This window comes from Lytechinus pictus, chromosome 19, assembly GCF_037042905.1.
Source record: "Lytechinus pictus isolate F3 Inbred chromosome 19, Lp3.0, whole genome shotgun sequence".
Taxonomy (NCBI): domain Eukaryota; kingdom Metazoa; phylum Echinodermata; class Echinoidea; order Temnopleuroida; family Toxopneustidae; genus Lytechinus; species Lytechinus pictus.
In genome coordinates, this window is record NC_087263.1 from 11,632,216 (window position 1) to 11,654,925 (window position 22,710).

Sequence of the window (22,710 nt, forward strand, 5' to 3'; positions counted from 1 at the left end):
TGGAAAGACTAACCTATCTACAAGTCATGATCTATAATGATAGATTTTTTGTTTAGATCTTAACTGATCCAATCTTATTCTATTTTACTTTCACTGTCAATTTGCGTACCAATCGGTGGTGGACAGGGAGCTACTTTTATCAATTCAAAGTAGTTGAATTTTGGCACATTTTTTGTTTGTTTAAGTTTTCCGATAAACATGATAAACAAGAGAAGTGGTCAGGCATTCAAGTTGTACTAAATTTGAATTTCTTTTCTTCGTTTTCATCTATTATAAGCTTAAAGTACAATATTTTTTTTTTTAATGGGGGGGGGGTGAAAATTTATATGAAAGGCTGTATCACGAATTGAATAAAAACATGAATAACAATAGTTGTAAAAGATCTTTCTCTTACCGAGCTGCATCTGAATTCAACATAATCCCTTTGTGCGTGCGTAATGTCACCACTTTCAATTCTTTTAAAAATACATTTTTGAAATATATCTGTGCTAAATGAAATTAAACCACTGATTTGTACCGGGGGGAGGGGGTAGGTGTAGGATATATGATTTTTCTTTGTTTTTTAATGATTTCTTTTATGTGTCTGATGGTCAACTTTCTTATTTTATGGTAATCATAGCCTTTTTGTAAGTAAACTGGCTCCATGGAAGACCAGCAGCAATGCATTATTGCAGCTGAATATGGACTACCAGCCGTATAATTTACTTTATTTCTTACCTTTTATTATTGTATCTTAACATTGACCCCATCATCTCATGTTATATGTATTTGTATGTACTTTGTATCTGTTATATTATATGCGGAAATAAAACAAACAAATAACATAATTGGGGAGGGGGTAAACGAACTAAAATGCAAAAACCTTAGAACCTGGTATTTCTTTGAGGATTCGAAATCTGCATACAAATGCATTGTGGATTGAGAATACAATAATGATAATAACTATAACATTTATAAGGCGCTTGATCATACGAATGTTTCTTAGCGCTGGATTTTCTGTACCAGGGCTGTAAATGAGAGAGAGAGAGAGAGAGAGAGGGAGAGAGAGAAATAAATATAATATAAATGAGAGAGAGGGAAAAATCAAAATAAAGAAGCAAACACATCAAAACGAAGAAAAGATGTGCACCTCCATAAGTATAAACCAACCCACAACTGATAGACAGTTATATTGATCGAGGAAGTTGGCATTTTGGATGTTATGTTAAAGCACCGTAAAGAAATAGCCCCTTAAGGGAACATAGGGGGGGCGCCTTCACTCGAATAGTCTGGTTACGGGTTACTCTACCAGACGCGCCAACCAGTTGTGATGGCACAAGCTCAAATTATGGTATATTATCAAGACTATAATGATTTATTTCAGTATGAAAGTATAATACAAATGTAGAGGTGTATAGCACACGGAGCAAGGATAAAATCTGCGTCCCTTGCAACATTTAAGAGCTGTATTTCCGCCCAATGTCTGGCGATGGTCAAATTAAAATTACCAAGGACCCTTTTCTCTATCGTTGCTTTTCTCGGGGGGGGGGGGACCTTTAGACTTCTTTTTCAATTACTTTTCACTGCATATAAAAACGTCAAAGCAAGTTGTTAAGCCCGACCCTGACAAAAAGTAGTTTAAAGTTCAAAACAGTTGTTTAGACCTTTTTTTTTATTGTTGGAAAATGTTTAAAACTTTAAACGATAGTTGCTAGAGTAACGGGCTTAAACAACCTGCTTAAACTCTTAAAAGGCGTTTCTGCATCGTTACCGCCCCTGAAAATGGCGCCCATGGCACGTGCCCCCCTACCTTAGATACGCGACCGTTTATGTGCAAACATGAAATATTTATTAACTACAAGATCCGAGATGCACCCTTAAAATGCCTTGTAGGTGTAACTGCAAAAGGGTGGTAAACTCTTTGTTCATTCTGTGCGAACTTTCCGCTTTCACGCTCGTCATTTCGTCGAAATAATGATAAGGCACCTCGGTCTTGTTGCTACCTAATCTGGATGAAAACGGCCAGAATCCATAGAGGTCTATCTCATCACACAGCTGTACCGCCATAGTCACCAAATAGAAACCTGCAAAAAGGTACGAAGTTGTCAGAAGCTATTTTGTCAGAAAATATATATTTTTTTATACACACTGAGGAGCCGATTAGCATGATCATTGATGATAAGTAACTCCCCCCAAGATCTTTTTGGAAGGTGTTTACTAATCATCTGCATGAGGAGCGTTTCATGGAAGGACTTGCCGCACGTTTTATCCGACAAGTCCCGTTTTATCCGACAGTTCCCATAGTTACAGCACTTCTCAGCCAATGAAAATCAAACAAAGTTATCAGATTTGACAAATTGTCGGACAAACATGTTGATGAAACGCTCTCGGGTCTTCGCAAGTTTTCGCAATCGCAACGGGGACGGTGCAGGACAATCTGTAGGACAGATTGTGATCCACACTGTGAACACAAAGTAGACCAGATTGTGATCCACACTGTGAATACAAAGTAAAACACACTGTATTTCATAATGTGAACAAACTGTAGAACACACTATACAAACAGCAGAACACACTCTTTTCAAAACTGTGAACAAACTGTACAACACACTGTATTCAACACTGAACAAACTGCAGAACATACTGTATTCCACACTGTAAATTCACTGTAGAACACTCTGTAGAACAAACAGTATTCCACGCTTGGAACAAACTTTAGAACACACTGTATTCCACACTGTGAACAAACTGTAAACTCACTGTGAACAAACGGTAGAGCACACTGTATTCCACACTGGGAACAAACATTAGAACACACAGTATTCCACACTGTGCACAAACTGTAAATATAGTGTATTCCACACTGTGAACAAACTGCAGAACATACTGTATTCTACACTGAACAAACTGTAGAACACACTGTATTCCACGCTGTGACACACTGTATTCCACGCTGTGAACACACTGTGAACAAATTGTTGAACACACTGTATTGCACACTGAACACGCTGTAGAACACACTGTATTCCACACTGGGAACAAACTGTAGAGGACACTGTATTCCATACTGTGATCAAACTGCTGAACATACTGTATTCTACACTGACCAAACTGTAGAACACACTGTAGAACACGCTGTATTCTACACTGGGAACAAACTTTAGAACACACAGTATTCCACACTGTGAACAAACTGCTGAACATGCTGTATTCTACACTGAACAAACTGTAGAACACACTGTATTCCACACTTTGAACAAACTGTACAACACACTGCATAGGCGGATCCAGGGGGTGGGGGCGAGGGGCCCGCCCCCCCCCCCCTCCTATTGGCGGAGCAAAAAAAAAGAAAAAAGGGGAAAGAAAGGAGAAAAATATAAGAGGGAGACGAGTAAATAAGATAAGGCCAGGGGAAGACTTGGAAAATGATTTTAAAATATATATTTCATGTCACTTTATCAAATTTTCGCTTGCGCTTCGCGCTCGCCTAGCCTGTTCGATGAGATACACATCTTGCTCAATAGGCTGATATGTAGCTTAAAATATTAAGTTTTGAAGTCAATATACAAAACATATTTCAGATCGGACATCGAGCTTTTATTAGTTTGTTTGATTTACATATTGATTTTTTTAAAGTGCTCTGTAAATGCCCGTTTTATGGTGTGAATATCATTTGCAGCTTTTTGCGCTGTGTGCAAATCTTATTATTTGATTTGCCAAGTAGGCCTACACATTGTTTTTGTTTATTCCATAAGATTCTTTATATATTATCAGAGACGATATCCATCCCCTCCATGACTTTGTAGTTTTTAATAGGTCTGGGCGGACCCGGTTACCAAGAATAAGGACTAGCAGGTTTAGATGTTCTTTCCTCACAAATGCAATGGTTCTGTACAATGCAGAGTTTAAACGATGACCCCCCTTAAATTTATGTCATGTGCAATATCGTTTGTTAGTGGGCATTGGTGGGCAATACCCTTCAAAGTTCAAACTGAGACCGAAATACCACCAAGTACTTACTCCAACATGTATTTCAATCTAATTGATTTTTTGTATTGTACTTAATTGTCATGCTATATTACTTTTATACGATGCAGGGGCGACTGTGCTGAGGCTATGTTGCCTGGTCCTGTGGGGGGACCGCCGGGCGGCGCGTTGGTGGTTTTCAGCACTGGATGGGTGCCGTTTCGACATCATTGTTATTGATGACTCTTGAGTGTGTGTAATGTGGATTGGTATGATGTGTTGTGAGTTGTGTTGTAGTGTGATGTGTTTTTGTAATGTGTGGTATGGGGTGTGTTTTTGGTGTGGAGCTTTTGTAATGTGTTTTTTAGTATGGTATGGTGTGGATGGGTATTTTGTGTTTGTGTAGTGTGATGTGTTGTGATTGTCCAATGTCGAATCGGGGCCCATGGATGTGTTGGACTGGCACCGTGCTTGGGGCGTTTCCCCCTCGGCACCAGGTAAAGTTTCAGTGCAGCTGCCCTTGCAACGTATCATATTGTTTTGGGTTAGTATTTGGTCACTGTGTAATTTTTGCTTTGTATATCATTTAATGCCATTATTTTTGTAATCATTTATTATATGTTATATATTGTTCTTTGTATACCAACAGCCGGAATATGATTTTTATGCCAATGTAATTTCTTTTTATTTTGAGCATGACAATACATTTTGCATATCTAATATATCTGAATATCTATATTAATTCTATAACAAACTACTTAAAATCCCACTTTTATGACAGTTTATCAAAAGTTTCGTCTCGCGATTTGCGCTCGCATTAATAGTTAAAATAAATCAACTCATAAATCATATTCATGATTACAAAATTGGTTAAAATATCCAGTTTTCAGGCCTCAAATGTCAACAAATTTTCACTCACTCCTTAGACTTATTATATTAATGAATATGAAAATAAAATTTTCATGAATTCCTAATAACTAAACTGTCCCTTTTTCAGAAAGCAATATCGACAAGTTTCATATCGCGCTTAAGAAGAGGAATGGGAAGATAGTCATCATTTTCATATGTGCTTTCCACATAAACTTCACAATTTCCCTACACAGTGCTTTAAATAGTGCTTAAATTAACCCTTTTCATACCGGAATATCAAATATTTTCCGCTCGCGCTCGCATTATTGATTTTCATGATAAAAAATGAAATGTATTCAGAATGCCCAGATTCTATCTAACTCTAAAACACGCGCACACATGTTTATTGAGATATGCAGCTTGATCTTTATTCAAAACGTGCTAAAATAATCAATTTTGCGCTCGCATTATTAATGTAGGAAGATACCAAATTACCCATCCTTTTTTATGATTTACAAAACATGAATAGAGTGTCCCATTTTTAGGTCTGAAATCTCAATTTTTTTCTGCTCGCACTTCGCGCTCGCATTAATTGTTTAGTTTTATACCTATACCGTTTATTTCAAAAAGTGCTTAGAATGTCAATTTTTTTTAGGTCGGAATGTCAATAAAATTTCAGCTCGCACTTCGCGCTATCATTATCTAAAAGTAAAAATATCATGTGTATCGTCTTAATGGCTAACTGCAAGTCGTCCTTAACAGGTCCTTTTTCGATCAAGCCAGAACCCATTACAGATATTTAGTTTCATACGCATCTTGTCAAAAATTGCCCAGAATATTCAATTTTCAAGACAAAATACATGAAATTCCAAAGATTTTCAGCTCGCGCTTCGCACTCGTACTATTCAAATATGGCTTATGAAATTTTTACATTTTTTAAATGTTGTTGTATAATAATAAAGTTTTTTAAATGACTGTTAGGACATCGGCGTTTTGGGGAGAAAAGGAAAGGGATAAGTGTAAAGTATTTGCCTACAATTTTTTCAAATGTTATGTCAAAATCTATCACAAACTTTGATTTTTGTAATTAAAATGTCAAAAATTTTGCTCGCTCGTTTCGCTCGCAACTTATTGATTTTACGCGATATGCCGTATCGAACGCCCTCCAAAATTTTGGGCTCATTACGCCACTAAGACACCCCCTTCATATAAACAAACAAAAATCAACTTTGAGCGGCCGATCGGGGAAAATATGGGTGACAAAAATTCGGGCCCCCCCCCCTATTGGCGGGAGCTGGATCCGCCCCTGCACTGTATCCCATTTTGTTAACACACTATACGAAACACTGTTCTTCACACAGTGAACAAACTGGGTTCCACACTTGGCTTAACACAGTAAACACACTGTTAACACTGTGTAAAACACTTTTTTCTTCCCCGCAGGGATTACCTGTAGAGGGTTTCTTATCTATGACGCCCGTCTTTTTCCAGAAATCGGTGACAGTTCTAAAATGAAGTCCGTTCATGCACACAATTTTCGGTTTCTTCCCTTCATAAGATCGAATCGCCCGTGCATTATGCTTTTCTTTCATACCAAAGCAAGGTATACTGAGCATTCCGCCGTACTGCGACATGTCTTGGTTGTACTTGTCGATGTTCTCCTTTTTACCCAGCCCTTTATATCTGCAAACGAAAACGAATAAGGACAATGTACTACAAAGTCAGAGTTATGTAGGTCCGTTTCTCGATTGTTTTGTGTTCTAAGGGGTCGGAAAAAAAAATAGCGGGTATGACAGTCTTCTACGTGTGGACTGAATCAGGAAAGCCGAAATTCAGAATGACCACCGGTGACCATGTTGAAAAACAGAATGGCCATTTGGACTAGAATGGAGCCCAAAATATATGAATTCGGGAGTTCTAAGGATCACTATTGTAGTGTTAGGTTTGGGGCCGAAATTCAGAATGGCCCCCGGCGACCATGTTGTAAAACAGAATGGCCATTTGGACTAGAAAGGAGCCCAAATATATAAATTCGGGGGGGGGGGGGTTAAGGATCACTATTGCAGTGTTAGGTTTGGGGCTTCAGCCCCCACTTTTTTCAATATTCGTTTACAAGAACGTAAAAATAACCAACTGATTGTGATTTTGCGTGGTCAGATCCCCCAAGCACATATTTTCAAATAAAAAAGTTCCGCTGTCTGTATAGTACACTTTTTTGCTTGTATTCTTACCTTCTTAAATAGAGTGTTGGATTCATAGTAATATAATCACTTTTTAGTCCAGCATCTTCTTTAAAAGGAGCTAAAGATGCAAGGTTACATCTGTATGGTAAAAATAAATAAAATCAGCAACGTGAATGACATGACTCGCATTTAAATGAAATAAAGCGTAAATCATGTGGTTATTTTGAAGGGAAAAAAATCCGGTAATCCCGGTTTTCCTTATTCTAGGACACACTTTATAATTATTACCATAATAATTTGAAAAAGTCCTCGGTTTGTTCACTTGTTAAAGCCTGTAACCATGTCCTAAATGTGACTTCGTGCGCATCTTAATCCTACCATGCCTACCCTACCATACCTTTTATGTAGAAGAAAAAAAAAAGGTTATCAACCAAAAATTTTAGGGGGGACGCAGTAAAAAAAATTGACAAGCAAAAAAAAAAAAAAAAAAAAAAGGTTATCAACTAAAAAATTAGGGGGGGGGGACCATCCCCCCACCTAAAATTTAGGGGGGACACGTCCCCCCGCCCCCCCTCCCGCTTCCGCCGCCTATGGTTGGTACTCACTACCCCCATAATGTTCCTTTCTAAGCAGGCCTAAATTAATAATTTCTCAGCAGTTGCCATTTACTTGGTCAAAGAAAACAAATATAAATATAAAAAAACATACCTGATTACAAAATCGTGTTCGTCGATAGATTTTCCACAACCACTGTGTAGAAGTGATCCGCTGTTTCCTATAATTGCACATTTTGGATAACGTTTTTGCTCCGGCAGACCAAATGGATCACCCTTTAAAAATGAACGGAAAAGGGTTCCCTCATTAATATCATGAATATTGCATAATGTTAAATGTACGAGTAGAATGCTTGGGAAAATTAGTTTTTAATTAGTTAATTCAGAGTGAAGGTGAAAATATTATTCCATTTAAATAACCGATTCAAAATCATTATCTTCATTCGTGATCGTCTGGAGGTTACTCGAAAATGAGTGAAATAAACAATTCTACCCTTTATATTTTCACTCTTAGGTCACCTAACTATACTACTGTCAAGTAGCATGGCAATTCACGATTAACGCGAATTCATCCGGTCATGGATTAAATAGGCCTATAGATCATATATAACACAAAAACTTAAATGTAGTCATTTCCACCAACTGTTATAAGCTACTGATATCCTTGCATCTGATTGGCTAGTCAAACTAGTCCGTGGAAATCACTCACAAGATGTTTCATGACACCCCCCGTGTTTTAATCAATCCTACCAATCAATAGGCATTAAAGGTCAAGTCCACCCGAGAAAAGTGTTGATTTGAATAAATAGAGAAAAATCAAACTAGCATAACGCTGAAAATTTCTTAAAAATCGCCGTGATATGCACAACTGAGTGACATGCAAATGAGACAGTCGATGATGTCCCTCACTCACTATTTCTTTTGTCTTTTACTATTCAAATTATACAATATTTCATTTTTACAGCTTAAAAAGTTGACCAACTTGACTGAACCATATAATACAAAACAATGCTAATTCCACATGTTCAGAGAGGAATTAGTCGTTGACAATGAAGCGAAAATTAGAATATTTCATATTTTATATAATAAACTACAAAAGAAACAGTGAGTGGATGACGTCATCAGTTTCCTTATTTGCATACCGACCAGGGTGTGCATGTAACTGTGTTGTGAAATTAAGCAAAACTTTAAAATGTCATAACTTTCTTATTTTACATCCGATTTTGATGAAATTTTTCAGTGTTATGCTTGTTGGATTTTCTCTCATTAATTAAATCAATTTTTTGTTGGGGTGGACTTTAATTACAATTGGGCCAGACTTGAAATTCCTTTTGGGGGGGTTGATGATAAACGTCTGTCGGTCAAATCAATACTGTAAATGAAGGTCGAGGACAAGACTAGTCTGCTTTGCAAACCTTCACTCGAGTTTAGTGATTTGAATACGCAGCCTACGATGACTTGTGTACAGAGAGCCCTTTCGCGCAGAATAAAGGCAAACATTTAATTGTGTTAGTTTTGTGTGAAGACCTTTGTTTATCAAATCAAAGTTTCAACCACGGTCTGTGCCTGCAGACTAGGTCAAGCCAAGTGAAACCCAGAGCCGTACAAACGGCAATTGTCAGTTGGTCTACATCCATTTTGTCTAATGTCTACAATACAATGAGTCTTGTTGCCAATTACGTCATTCACCATTTTTCAATTTCTTGATAGGATATACTAGTACCCAGCATTGCGTACATAATATCCACTAGGTGAAATACCGCTCGGTCTATTGTTTTTATCGCGTTATAATGTACAAGATAGTAAGTATATTGTGTATGGACGTAGCTGTGTGTTAGGATGTGTTGGTATGCTAGGAGTGTGTGTGTGTGTGGGAGGGTGTCTATACATTCTAATGATTGACATGTATCCCTGGATTATAAGCAGATTCTTTGGGTCCTGTTCATGTTAAATTGTTACTGTTTATAATATGACACTGGATAATTTATAGGCCTTTTTTTAAGTGGTCAAATAAATAAAACGAAATGAAAAGTAGACAGATTGGAGACTATACCATGCATCTGAGAATTATTAGAAATGATCGCTAATCAGTATTAGACCAAGTAATGGGTGGACCAAAGGCAAGGGATCTATCCACACTTTACAACTCTCCCCCCCCCCCCCCGATGTTAAATGGGTACTACCAGGGGGCCGTTTCATAAAGCTGTTCGTAAGTTAAGAGCGACTTTAAGAGTGACTGGTGAACCTTTCTTACGCGCTAAACCATCGCCAATGGTGTACCATTTACCAAAAGAAATGATCACCAGTCGTTCTTAAAGTCGCTCTTAACTTACGAACAGCTTTATGAAACACCCACCAGGTATGGTGTGAAATCCAATATGTATAGTATGCGCCTAGCAGTCAAGTCTTGGATTTCTTGTTGGAATGCTTCCCCGGGAGTGGAGGAAGTGCATACACACATATGCGGGCATTTCAGGATCCGATGACCGGGGTAATCAAATATCTGTAAAGCGCTTAGAAACGTCATTCCGATGCATTAAGCCGATTATTATTATTATTATCATCATCATCATCATCATTAAAGGGGAATCCAGCCTTGGCCATAAAATGTGGTGTTGAAAAGTAGTTAAATGAATTGAAAATAATGGTAAAAGCTTGAAAGAAATCGGACAAGCAATAAGAAAGCTATGGTTGCTTTAAAGGTCAAGTCCATCCCAGAAAATGTTGATTTGGATAAATAGAGAAAAATCTAACTAGCAAAACGCTGAAAATTTCATCCAAATCGGATGTAAACTATAAGAGTTATAACATTTTAAAGTTTTGCTTATTTTTCACAAAACGGTGATATGCACAACTCAAATGAGACAGTCGATGATGTCCCTCACTCACTATTTCTTTTGTTTTTTATTGTTTGAATTATACAATATTTCATTTTTTACAGATTTGACAATAAGGACCAACTTGACTGAATCATATAGTATTAAACAATACTCATTCCACATGTTCAGGGAGGAATTGATCATTGTTTCACTTGACAATGAGGAGAAAAATATAATATTCCCTGTTTCATATAACAAAATACAAAAGAAATAGTGAGTGGATGACGTCATCAGTCTCCTCATTTGCATATCCACCAGGATGTGCATATAACTGTTTTGTGAAATTAAGAAAAACTTAAAAATGTCATAACTTTATTATTTAGATATTTCTCTTTTTATTCAAATCAACTTTTTGTTGGGGTGGACTTGTCCGTTAAAATGTTGATCACTAATACTATGTAGATTTCAAATTGGCAACTCGGTATGTAAATTATGACAAGGGGCAAAGACAACTTTCTCATAGGCCATGTCATGTACTCAATTATCAGGGACTTGTGATTTTCTCCGATGTATCCATTCCTCTAGGGCAGTAAACAAGATATTATCTGGTAGGTAGTATTTTGTTTTAGGTCCTCATGAAAGAAAAATATAATTTGAAATTTTAGCAACTTTGCGTATTAGAGTACAAGAGTAGTCCTTGCCTTACATCACTATGACAACACTTATGCGGTCAGTTTGAAGTCTCCATGAGTAAGTGATTACCAATACATACAACTTTTACAAATTCATAGCTTTCTTATTGTTTGTCCGATATTGCTTAAAATTTTACAAAACAACTTGTCTGATTTTATTAGGGTTGGATTCCCCTTTAAGGTGGTTATATCAGATTACTGGTAGCCAACGTAGAAACAAACCGTATAAACTAGGGGTTCGGGCGTTTACCAGTAACGAAATAAGCAAAGAATTCTGTGGGGGAGGGTAGACATGGCATATTGACAAAATTTCTAATATAAAAGCTGCGAGCGAGCACAAAAATTTTGATACAATAATCAGAAAATAATTTCCTTCACTACTTTTTCTGTCACTCTCTTTCTCTTACGCCATTTCTTCTTGATCTATAATTTTTGGGGGAGGGGGTCCATGGCCCCCATCTCATGTACGCATGCGGGGTAGATTTTCTTTTCAACTCACTAACAGGTCAATGTCGATCCATTCATTCCTCGTGGTTGACAATTTTTGTCGACAAGAGCACCTTTTTGGGGCATAGAAGCCCCCCCCCCTCCAAAAATCTCTGCTTGTAACCCCAACAAGCATAAACTCTATTGGAATGGAATATGCTTACAAAATATTAGTTGTGAATATCACTTACCTTTGGAAGGAGATTAAAGAATTCTGCAGATGTTTTAATCAATTTTTTGGATGACCTATTCACTTGGCAATTGCCTTGATGAAGAAGAATGGCTGAACTACCGTTCAAATTAGCTCGATATTTCGCCAGCTCATCTCTGAAAAGAATGAACAGTACAGATGATAGATTTTGGAGAAACTCGTGTCACTGGGTAGCCTCGTCAGTGGGAGGGACACCATCTAATACCAAGGTCAAGTGTCACAGCAATTACCAGAAGTACTTGCAGTATGTAATTTTATGAAAACTGCCCCCCCCAAAAAAAAAAAAAAAAAAATTAAATAAATAAATAAATAAATAAATAAAATAAAAAAAAAATAAAATAAAATAAAAAATAAAAATAAAATAGATAAATAGAATAAATAAAATAAAATAAAATTAATAAATAAAAAATAAAATAAAATAAAAGTTATTTCAGAGGTCACCGTCACTTCGGCGTTTATCCCATCGAATAATGTATGATAAACGCCAACACCAACTGTCGAGCGTTATGGATTTTCCATTGTGCCAGTGGTGGCATCAGACTGTGTTGTAATAGAGAGGGGTGGAGCTAGATGACATAAACGGAACTCTATGTTCTTTCCAATTCGAATAACAAGTGTAATAGAGCGACGTGATTGTGACCACACAATTGTTATACTCCTTCTTTCTTCCACTCTTTTTTCTTTTTATCTTTCTCCTCCATCTAACTACTTCCAAAAAAAGGGGGATGGTTGTTCATCCCCCAAAATGTTGTTGCCTCTTACTGGGACATGGTTCAAACTCACCTGAAAATGTTTGTATTTGTATGATTCACATGACTATTCCTGATGGCCAATTGTTCATAGAGAAACAGAACTTCATCATTAATGTCCTTGAAATTCCACAGACTGTTGACTATCGATCTCTCTCTGCAATACATAGATGAGAAATACATAGATGAGAATTACCAGTAATCACATTATTGGACGTACATACAAATTATTTCTATATTCCCGATTAAATCTGCCTGGACTGCATATATCAACTGAACATCATTCAATGAGTCGTTGGTTCGAGTTACAACCTAGGCCTTTATGAAATTACACTGTGCTTTCATTATTGGATTCCTGGCAAGAACCAAGGGAGCTCCTTGCAAAAACATTCGGCAGAATGGCAGCATGGCGAAAGCAAAGCCAACGATAAGAATAAGATACCATGGTAGTATTGTCTCGGGGCTCGAGCAGGGTTCTATTGGTCGCTGAGTCATAAACCATTGACATAAGTCTCCAAGTTATCCCTGCACAAGCCCCGAAGCCCAGGTTTTGTTGTTAAAAGGGCAAATGGAGTCATGTGGGTCCAAACCCACTGCACTATAGCACTCAGCTGATCGAACTGACGCCATGCACCGGTGTCGTTCGTTGAAACTTCACCCCAAAGCCTCCTCGACAAAACAATATTCAGGCGTCCGGCAAGGATCTCTGTTGCCAACGGTATTGTTTAATCTACGTAACATTCATCCTTACTTTAGTATATATATATATATATATATATATATATATATATATATATATATATATATATATATATATATATATATATATATGTGTGTGTGTGTGTATATATATATATATATATGTATATATAAATATGTTGTAAAAACTTGCAATCGATCGCAAGTCAATTTTAGTTCCGAAATCAACTAAAAGCCATACATTTCATCGCAAATTACAAATAGATTGATCAATCTGCTTCTTGCATCAACAGGTATAAGTTTATTTGATTAAGTTAAAATGGATCTTATAACTTTTAAATTTGAAACTGAATTTTGCAGTTGACTGGCATTATTTTCTTGCAGAACCTCCTTAGAATATTATTCTTAAGAATCAATGGGTACTTACGTATCACTTGCTGCTCCCTTAAGAAGATGGCTTCCAGAACTGTGTCGAGATATTTCCCTCGAAGTATTTTGGTAATCATAATCGTAATCCGGGACGTCACTTTCACAGGAGCAATTGCTGATAATAGTTAATGAATAAATATACACAAAAGATTAAAAGGTGCAAAGTCGTGTCATAATTTGCTTTGTATGATAGTACCATAAACAAATGAAAGGGACTGAGAACATTATATTGACATAAGTATGTAAGCACAGATGGTGCCTTCTGAAAGAAGTTTAATGACCTTTTTTGTCAGCAAATTATGGTTGGGACAGTATTTACGGAAACATTCGACCTCTTCCCCCTTTCTATTTTTTTTCTTGGGGGTGGGGTTGTCATCAATAAATTAATAAACCCCTGAGGAAGTTAAAAGTTACCCAAACTATGATGACAATTGTACTCCCTTCTTGATTTAATTTCCATTCAAACATAATTCAAAGTAATAAAAATCACATATAAGTTGGATTGGCATTAGCCCTTTTTTCACTGGAATCATCATTCAAATTACGATTTTTTTTTTACCGTTTGAAAGGGCGATAATAGCAATGCTTGAATAATGTGAATCCCATTTATTTCATTAAGATGGCTCCAGTCAACGGATGTCATCTACATATTTCACATTCTGTATTGGTGCGAAAGTGTGAATTCGTTTTCATGTAGGCCTTAGTTCAGTGAATGTTTCCATCGTAAATGGGGATTCGTTGGGAGTGTGATCTCAAATCTCTCATCTTCCTTAAAAGATTTATGGTATGCATTTCACTAAAGAGGTTTCCTTGTTGGCAAATAAATAAATCTTCTATTCATTCATTTCTACAGATAGATCCATTAACACATCAAATATGAAAAATGCAGTACATAAAAAAAATCTATAAATGTTCTATCTAACTAGAAGAAACGGTTTATTTCCAATTGGTCCAACGCCAATTCGTCCAATTGCCAACTCGTCTACTATCATTTGGTCTACCATCAGTTCATCCACTTACCACATGGTCTTCTTTCATTTAGCCTAATCCCATTCCGTCGAATAACCAGTTGGTCCAATAGCCATTTAGTCCATATACCATTTGGTCTAATTAAGCTAAAGTGTTGATTGTGCAAAATGAATGAAAAGAAAATGGGCATTAGACCAACTTGTTATTAGACGAAATGGTAATAGACGAAATAGTGATTAGACGTAGTGATGATTAGACTAAATGGTTATTAGACCAAATGGTTGTTAGACGAAATGTTGATGGACGGAATGGCATTAGACTAAATGAAGGTAGACCATGTGGTGAGTGGACGAGTTGGCAGTGGACGAATTGGCAATTCAGCGAAGAAACACCCTTACACTATAACAAACACTGGGAGAAAGCGCATTCAGCTGCGCAGCTCCTACATTGTGGAACCATCTTCCCATTGCAATAGGAATAATCCAGTCCGTTCACTTTCTAGAGCCTTTATTTAAGAAACATCTGTGCAGAGAACATTTAAGTAGATCATTTAGATTTTTGTGAAATAAGCAGTGGGAGTATCAAAATGCAGTATATCGATTCTTTTTTTTTTTTTACATACAATAGTGGCTATGCTATATAAATTTCAAATTAATATTGATATAATATATTATAGAGTTTCAAATTTGACTAACTCTCTGGGAGTTGACATGCACATTTAGACACCTTTAATGGTACTGTTAGCTACATTATGCACCCAAATGGTGGAGATACACTGTGCACCCTAAATAGTGCAGGGATCAGACCAAACCTTTATATTAAGGAAGGTATAAATTTCTTTAACGTAAAAACCGTGCACCCTAAAAGGTGCAAATTTGCACCTTTTGGGGTGCGAGCAAGCAAATCCAGGTGAAAACTTTAAAAAAAATGAATTGTTTTCTCACTTTTATAACTTAGGGTGCAGAATTACATCCCAAAGTGTTTCATTTAAGGTGCAAACTTGGACCTTTATTCCTTAGCGTGTGTTATTTAGACGAAACCTGCCTGTGTGTCTTACCAGGTTGAGTTTGATTTTGATTCCTCTGTCTCTTGAGCAAATAGCCGTCTTATCGACTCCTTCGGGCTTGTGATGCCCGACAGAACCCGACTGGAATGTGACGACAACGTCAATGAAATCATTGCCAATGAAAACCCCACGATTGCCAATGATGAAAGGACCGTCCCTCTATTGGGGGCACGCAACGTTCTTAATGCACTCATGGCGCCCTATGAAGTTATGAAGTACAGAAGACAAAAACAACTAAACATAAAATAAGAACTCATTTAAGAACCGTTTCCTTGGAATCGATCCCCGGACTTCCACTATTTTCAGTCGGGCGCCTTAGACCACTTGGCAAAGGCACCTCACAATAACAGGTGGGTTAAAACGCCCACACACGCACCCTCCCACTCACAACAGACAGACCCTTACACACACATGTATACAAAAGGTAAGAGTAATATGAGAGAAACATGAAAGTAATTGAAAACTAGTACCATACATTTTTGACAAAGAGAATAATTTTCATGTACATTTTCGATTTTCCATTTATGAAGGAAAATAGAAAGTTCCACTAGCTTCCTCGGTCTATGCATTTTAATATTTAGGGAGTATCTATTACAGGTTTTTATGGGTGTTTTTTTTCTTTTTCTTTTTCTTCACGTTATAAGAACGACACGGATACGCCAAATAATGTTGAATTAGTATACATGTATCTTTTCAATACTTTTAATGCTTCTTTTATTTGATTTCTTCTTTGATTTATTTTTTTTTGACATAAGTTTCTTCTCATTAATCACGACTTATTTTTTCCAATTTAAAATTAATTTAATCCTTTCCGACAAAAAAAACGATAATAAAAAATTATTAGGCATAATATTGCATTCGATAGCATAGAGTTTGAAAAAAAAAAAACCATACAACTTGTGCAATGTCCTCATCACCCTCTAACACCTGGATCTGGATGTATATGACGTTTATCTTACGTACCCTTTTAATGTGAATAGAAGGTAGGCCCACGGCTGAAACGTTTCATCCCAACTGGCCCATACTGTACAAAACGGCCAAAGGTAAGTAGAGAGATAGGCCTACCAGATACTTTCCTGTTACAAATAGAAATGGAACACAATGAAATAACAGAATCCGCCTGAGGTAGGACTATCCCTGCTGAAAAAAACCACAGTGTCATGCAGTGTGATCGCAGTGTGTTCACATAGTGGACTATGTGAACATATTATCAACCCTGTTTAAATGCTTAAATTTATCAGTGTGAATATATTTTCACACTGTGGATACAGTGTGACTGTCCACAGCGTGCTCACATGGCCGACTATGTGAATCAGACTTGTTAAAATAACGCCTAAATTTAAGTTTGAAGGTGATGTCAAATTGTATTCCACACAGTGTGGTACATACATATGGATACTGAGTTCTTTTCAGTATGTATATATTTATTTTTGTTAAACACACTCTCCAGAAAGCCGTGAACCACACACAACCCCGGACGATTTGAGTGTTAGATGTTGGGGGTGGGGGGGGGGGGCGGGGACACAGTAGACTGTTCCATTTCGTTTGGTATTTTCTTTTAAAGCATACAGTATGGGTTCTCTTCACAAGAAATTCCACAAAAATAACATAAAAACATATTTTTCACACAAAAGGGAAACTCAATACCCTTAATCATCATTTTAAATAAGAAGGGAGGGGCGGCATATAAGCAGGTCAATACTACCCAATACATTGAATTGTTTTTGTACAACATATAAAAGTAAGGGCACATTTTGCCTTGTCCATGCACCCCGCCCTGTTTCCCCTTCGATCGCCCCACACATCTTCCTAAACGCAGGAGTGCTAACAACCGTTCTATTTGCACACAGGCAAACTTGGCATTTACACCTGCTTTTCAGATTCTATAAAGAATACAAAAAATATATAAAATTAGATTATGAATTATCAACAAATATACTAAGAGCGGTCACTAATCCATAACCTTTGATCAGGGAAGTGGGAGTTAGAATTCCCTGTTTTGATAGTATGTCTGTAATGTACACGCTGCGGTTTTATCAGCTTCCTCCATTCCCAACCTGTCTGTACGATGATCTTGACAACTATAAATTTTCATTATGTTTATATATCTTATTGCTAAACGAAATGAAAATTGCTAATACGTCAATTGTCCAGAGTCCAGAACGCCACTGCTGTTTTGATCCTCTGATTATTACCTAAATGCACATATACAATGTCATGATTCAATCACTTTTTGATTCGTAATATTTATTCAATAAATTCTTAGTTCATGTAATATGTGTAGTCCTTAAACGAAACGGTTAGTTTCAGATTAAATTTAATTCTGCTTTACTTACAATAATTTACCTCCAGTATATCTCTATTATCAGATCTGATTGTACACCAGGAAATGCCGATATTAGGATTTTTCATTATGTTATTTTGTTATTATGTTTGTGTTTGATTTTTTTGTTTCTTTGAAAAAAATCTTTATTCAATTTAAGTTAATTATTTGAAATCAACATTTAAACAAACTGGCAGTATACTAGACGAATTATTAACACATACGTTACCACGTTTTCATAAACTCATATCATAGCACATGCATGAATAATATATTTTTTATATTTTATCTCTTTAAGATTTCGTCATTTAAAATACCTTTTGCCAATTTGTTTAATGTTTCCGTTAATTTGTTGATTATTTTTTTATGAGATAGTTGAATACTAAAATAGCATACACACTAGTCATTTCCCAGACACACAATTTCAGTTAATATTCCTTCTAATATTCCACAACACAAGTAGTTTCAATGCATGCTTTATCCGTATTATTCATTTTGTAATTATTTGTGTTATTGTTTGAACATTTTTTTTGTGTGTGTGTCATTATTACCTTGTAAATACATCGCAATCGGCCTTAACCGTCTTGATTTTTATTAATAAATCATATATCTATCTTGATCTATTTTCGACAAAGGTTGTTTTGTCATTGAAGGTTTTTTTGACAAAAGATTCTCTGGGTTATAGAAGGTGTGTGCGTTGTAATTTCGAAATTGCCCTTATGTCGACATGGTCGATGGTTTGCGGAAACAACGAGCACTTCAAGACATCTGCTACATTGCTCAACGTTATCAGTGGCGTACGCAGGGTGTGAGGGGTTACAGGGGTTCAACCCCCCTTAATTTTTTAAAACCTTTTCTTATTTTTATTTTTGTTTGCTTGTCATTTTTTTGGGTACGAAACGACACCAACTTTTTGCCGAAGACTTTTTGGTTTGCTTGTCAACTTTTCATTCCGCAAGAGGCTGCGTCCCTGCGTACGTTACTGAACATTATCAATGGAACTTCATGCAATTTCTTAACCCATATTTTATCCTCTAGTGGCCCGGCAATGTTACTATAGTAACCGCGGATAAAAATATTTCCACTTTACATACAAAATCACAGGTGGCGTGGGAACATCATTGCATAATTCATAAACCTCATGAATTTATTATTTCAGCTTTTAATGGATAATGATAATGGCGGTAGCTTCGGGGGCCTGTGTTTCTTCCTGCCCCGCCAACCCCCCCCCCCCCCTCCCCGGGAAAAGCTCAATGCATAAGGCCGTGTGTAATCCACCACTTGGTGACGATCATTGACTTTGAAAACTGGAACATGACCTAAATTGAAAGTCAACAAGATACATATTCTATGACTTCATCAAACTTTTTTTTATACCGTGGGGCAGGGTTTGTGTTGGTTAATTTCTGGCTGTTACACCTGCATTACTTAAAACAAACCCTGAAGAGCTGATTTGATAATTGACAGGTGGTCTTTTTATTGTTCTCTGAGAACATCATTCCATGTTTTTCTCCTCTTTTTGTAAGAAAAGGCCTTCTTGTCAGACACTGTTTGCAGAAGAAATGGTTTCCTTGTTCTCTCTTGATTTGCCGGTGGTAAAGAATTGTGCATAATTATGTATAATTATGCAAAATTAATCATTATTTTCATGCAAAGTGACGCATCTGGTATTTCGGGGTTCAGTCTCCGGCGGCAATCGATGTTTGCGTTTCCCAACAAATTCAATATATTTTGAGCGTGCTCACTTGACCTTAGAAAAGTAGGACTCCGTTGGACAAACATCTACCATCTTGTCCGTTGTTTACATTGTCTCAACATAAACCCCAAAGTGCGTTTTATACACAAATATTACTCCACAATAGGGCAATTGCGAATGCGATGCATACCTTCACAATCAACAACACAACAACCATGGCAACAATAAATATGCAACGTTTCTTTACTCACCAATATGCCAGTGTCAGAAATAATACATTTATTCCATACTGCCAGGTTTTTATATACTGTGTATCTACGCGTTATGTGAAATAAACCACATCATACGAGGAACCAATTATACCATGCAGAGATTATGCCAGTGCAGGATCAATTTACAACCCTCTTCCTTTCTCGTTGTCATGGCGACAAGAAAGCTGACAGCAACATTATTGACTTGATATATTAATACATGTGGATGTGTGCATGGGCGCAAGTGCTGGACGGGCGCGCGTTGACTATTAGGGAGTTTGTCAAAAGTCCATGCACCGTTCTTTATCGTTTTTACCGCATCCGGGTTTTCGCTTCGGCTTTCCCGCCCAACGTTCCCTTGTCTTCAAAGGAACGGCCGCCATCAAAGGCCCATTGATGCCACCGTTCTTTTGTTCGTCTTTCCTGCAAGTCTTAATTTCTGTCGAAAGACCGAAGAATCTATTCTAAGTAGCTCCCTCTACGACCAAAACAAAGGCGTGCCTTCATATTTACTGTCTGACACTGAACTAGAAATACGTATTTCTAGTTCAGTGCTGTCGGATCGGAGAGTTCGGGTCACTGTTCTGAACTGTGGTTCGCATCTATAATGGAAGTTCGGGTGCATTCATAAAGCCACGGTAGCTTAATAAAAAATCACGCACGTGTCATAAATCGTTACTGATCTTTCGAATTTGCTGCAATAACCATGAAAACTTCTTTTTTGCAATTGGAAGAGAGTCAATTTAGGATGTTTTAGGTGGGAAAATAAGATTCCACACATTTTCGTTTCGTAGGCCCAAGCCATTAATAGAATTCACGTCAACATGGAATATTTATTATTACTCGCATCTGAAACAAGTTGGGAGCCCCCCCCCCAAAAAAAAAAAAAAAAAAAGGAAATGGAAAGATGAAATGACTATGACCGGAACAGCTTGGCACTATTAGGCAGATAGATAGATCAACAATTTATTAGAAACTGTAAGAAATAGTTTGTTCAATTTTTGTACGGGCAACCATTTTCCCAGGATAACATATTGTCTCAGTCTTAAATTTCCTTATCTCCTTGTTTTAAAGAAGCGGGACCAAAAGAGAAGATGAAAAGAGGAAGAAGAAAACTAAGAAGGATAGGGAGAGAAAAGGAAGGGGAAACAGAGAGATAATACAAAAATAATATTGGGGTGGAGGAAGAGGAAGGGTGAAAGAAATATGGAGGAAAAACAGTTGAACGAGAAAAAAAAACTAGGAAATTTGAGAGGGGAAGAAATTTAGGATCGACGATCAACGGGAGAAGGGGGACAAATTGGAATATGGAAATGGATAGAGACAGAAAATAAGGGGAAAGAAGAAGAGAGATCTGGTGGACGATGGGGGGAGAAAAAATGGGGGGAAGGGAAAGAGTGAAAGGGGAACAGAGGGGAAGACTTGCAGTGGCGGAGGCTGGATGTGTGAACAGGGCTAAATTTTCCAATAAAATATGATTTCATACCTATCACATCACAATCATTTTAGGGCCATGCTCATATAACCAAGGAGATATCATCTCCTTGATATAATATAGTACTCAAGAATGGAATGGTGACATGAACTTTTCTGACCGGGATTTACCAATATAATTATAAACTTGAAAGCTTTAAATAATCGTCAAGAAGGAATATACGCGGACAAAATTCAGTTAAAAAAATAAGAATAACTAAATGGGAGGCTTACAAGTTGCATAAATTGTGTGTGATTTTTATTTCATCAAAAAGTATGTTTATTGGTATTATTCATTGAATGTGTGACTTTCGTAACGTTCAGTATTTTTCATTTGTCATAATCACCAAGGCTACCACTACCACATTCACCATCACCGCCACCATCATCATCATCAGTGTTGATTATCATCACTATCATCAGCAGCATCATTATTGTCAGCAGCAAATCATCTAAGTATGTCATTATCATAGTTATTGAAATTAGGATCATTTTGGTAAGGAAATAATGAAAGAGACTGGAAAAAAAAGGTTGTAGCGAGAAGGGAAGGGGGGGGGGGGGTGAATTTGTTCTAAAGTAAAATCAATGTGAGTAGAATTAACTCTATGTTTTTATCTATATTGCAGTGATGGTAAAAATCAGTACAATACTAGGATGCCATGGTGTTCAATAATTTAAACTTCAAATTTCAATACTTCACGGATGAAGATATGGGGCCGTAAGCTTCAGGGTAATTATGTGGAATGATATTAACATTATATCATTACTCTAAAATAGATGAAAGATAATTATTTATCATCTATATCAGGTTGTACACAACTGGCCTACAGCAAAAGCAAATGGGGCCATGATATAGTCTTCTCCAGCAAGACATTATTCTCCAGCAAAACATTATTGACCTTTCAGGATTACTTGGCATTAATACTCATCGAACTGTTCTTAGTCATTGCCCAGGCCTATGGTCATGAAAGAGCAAGATCACTCACCCGTGTAGAGAATCATTAATTGACAATGGCATGCTCAGCGGGTTCGCCATAGACCAAAATGAATGGTAGAGGCGCTCAGAGAATAGTTCCCCATATCCGCTGTCGTGATTATTGTCATAATTTCAATAGACGAACCTACTTCAAAAGACCGTTGGCCCGTCCGATGGGGAATCTTTTGTACTACCGTCCCGACTTCTTTCTTTCACGATCATCGAGTAGCGATTAGCACGTAAAATCGCATAAATTATCTCACAAAACGGATCTAATGTTCATGATTACCAGCATCACCATAATCATTACTATTATCTTTCATATATTCTTAATTATATA

The 22,710-nt window shown here is 36.9% G+C and overlaps 1 protein-coding gene across 1 annotated transcript; it reads right to left on the bottom strand.

The window, feature by feature from the left end:
• Positions 1 to 247: 247 nt before the first annotated feature.
• Positions 248 to 20,002, bottom strand: LOC129283011 (CMP-N-acetylneuraminate-poly-alpha-2,8-sialyltransferase-like). The gene is made up of 9 exons (XM_064113691.1): positions 19,922 to 20,002; positions 15,643 to 15,851; positions 13,615 to 13,731; positions 12,523 to 12,645; positions 11,720 to 11,855; positions 7,686 to 7,807; positions 7,026 to 7,115; positions 6,245 to 6,477; positions 248 to 2,063 (listed from the first exon to the last, which is right to left on the bottom strand). Exons 2-9 carry the CDS (start codon positions 15,843 to 15,845, stop codon positions 1,831 to 1,833), a joined length of 1,257 nt encoding a protein of 418 aa, XP_063969761.1. The 5' UTR covers positions 15,846 to 15,851; positions 19,922 to 20,002; the 3' UTR covers positions 248 to 1,830.
• Between the last annotated feature and the right edge of the window lie 2,708 nt (positions 20,003 to 22,710).

Bases quoted from the DNA above. Each gene is read 5' to 3' on its own strand.
- LOC129283011 (XM_064113691.1), bottom strand. From the start codon at position 15,845: ATGAGTGCATTAAGAACGTTGCGTGCCCCCAATAGAGGGACGGTCCTT. The intron at 7,808-11,719 runs GTAAGTGATATT...TCATTTTTAAAG, and splicing joins TCTTTAATCTCCTTCCAAAG to GGTGATCCATTTGGTCTGCC. The intron at 7,116-7,685 runs GTATGTTTTTTT...TTTACCATACAG, and splicing joins GAACACGATTTTGTAATCAG to ATGTAACCTTGCATCTTTAG.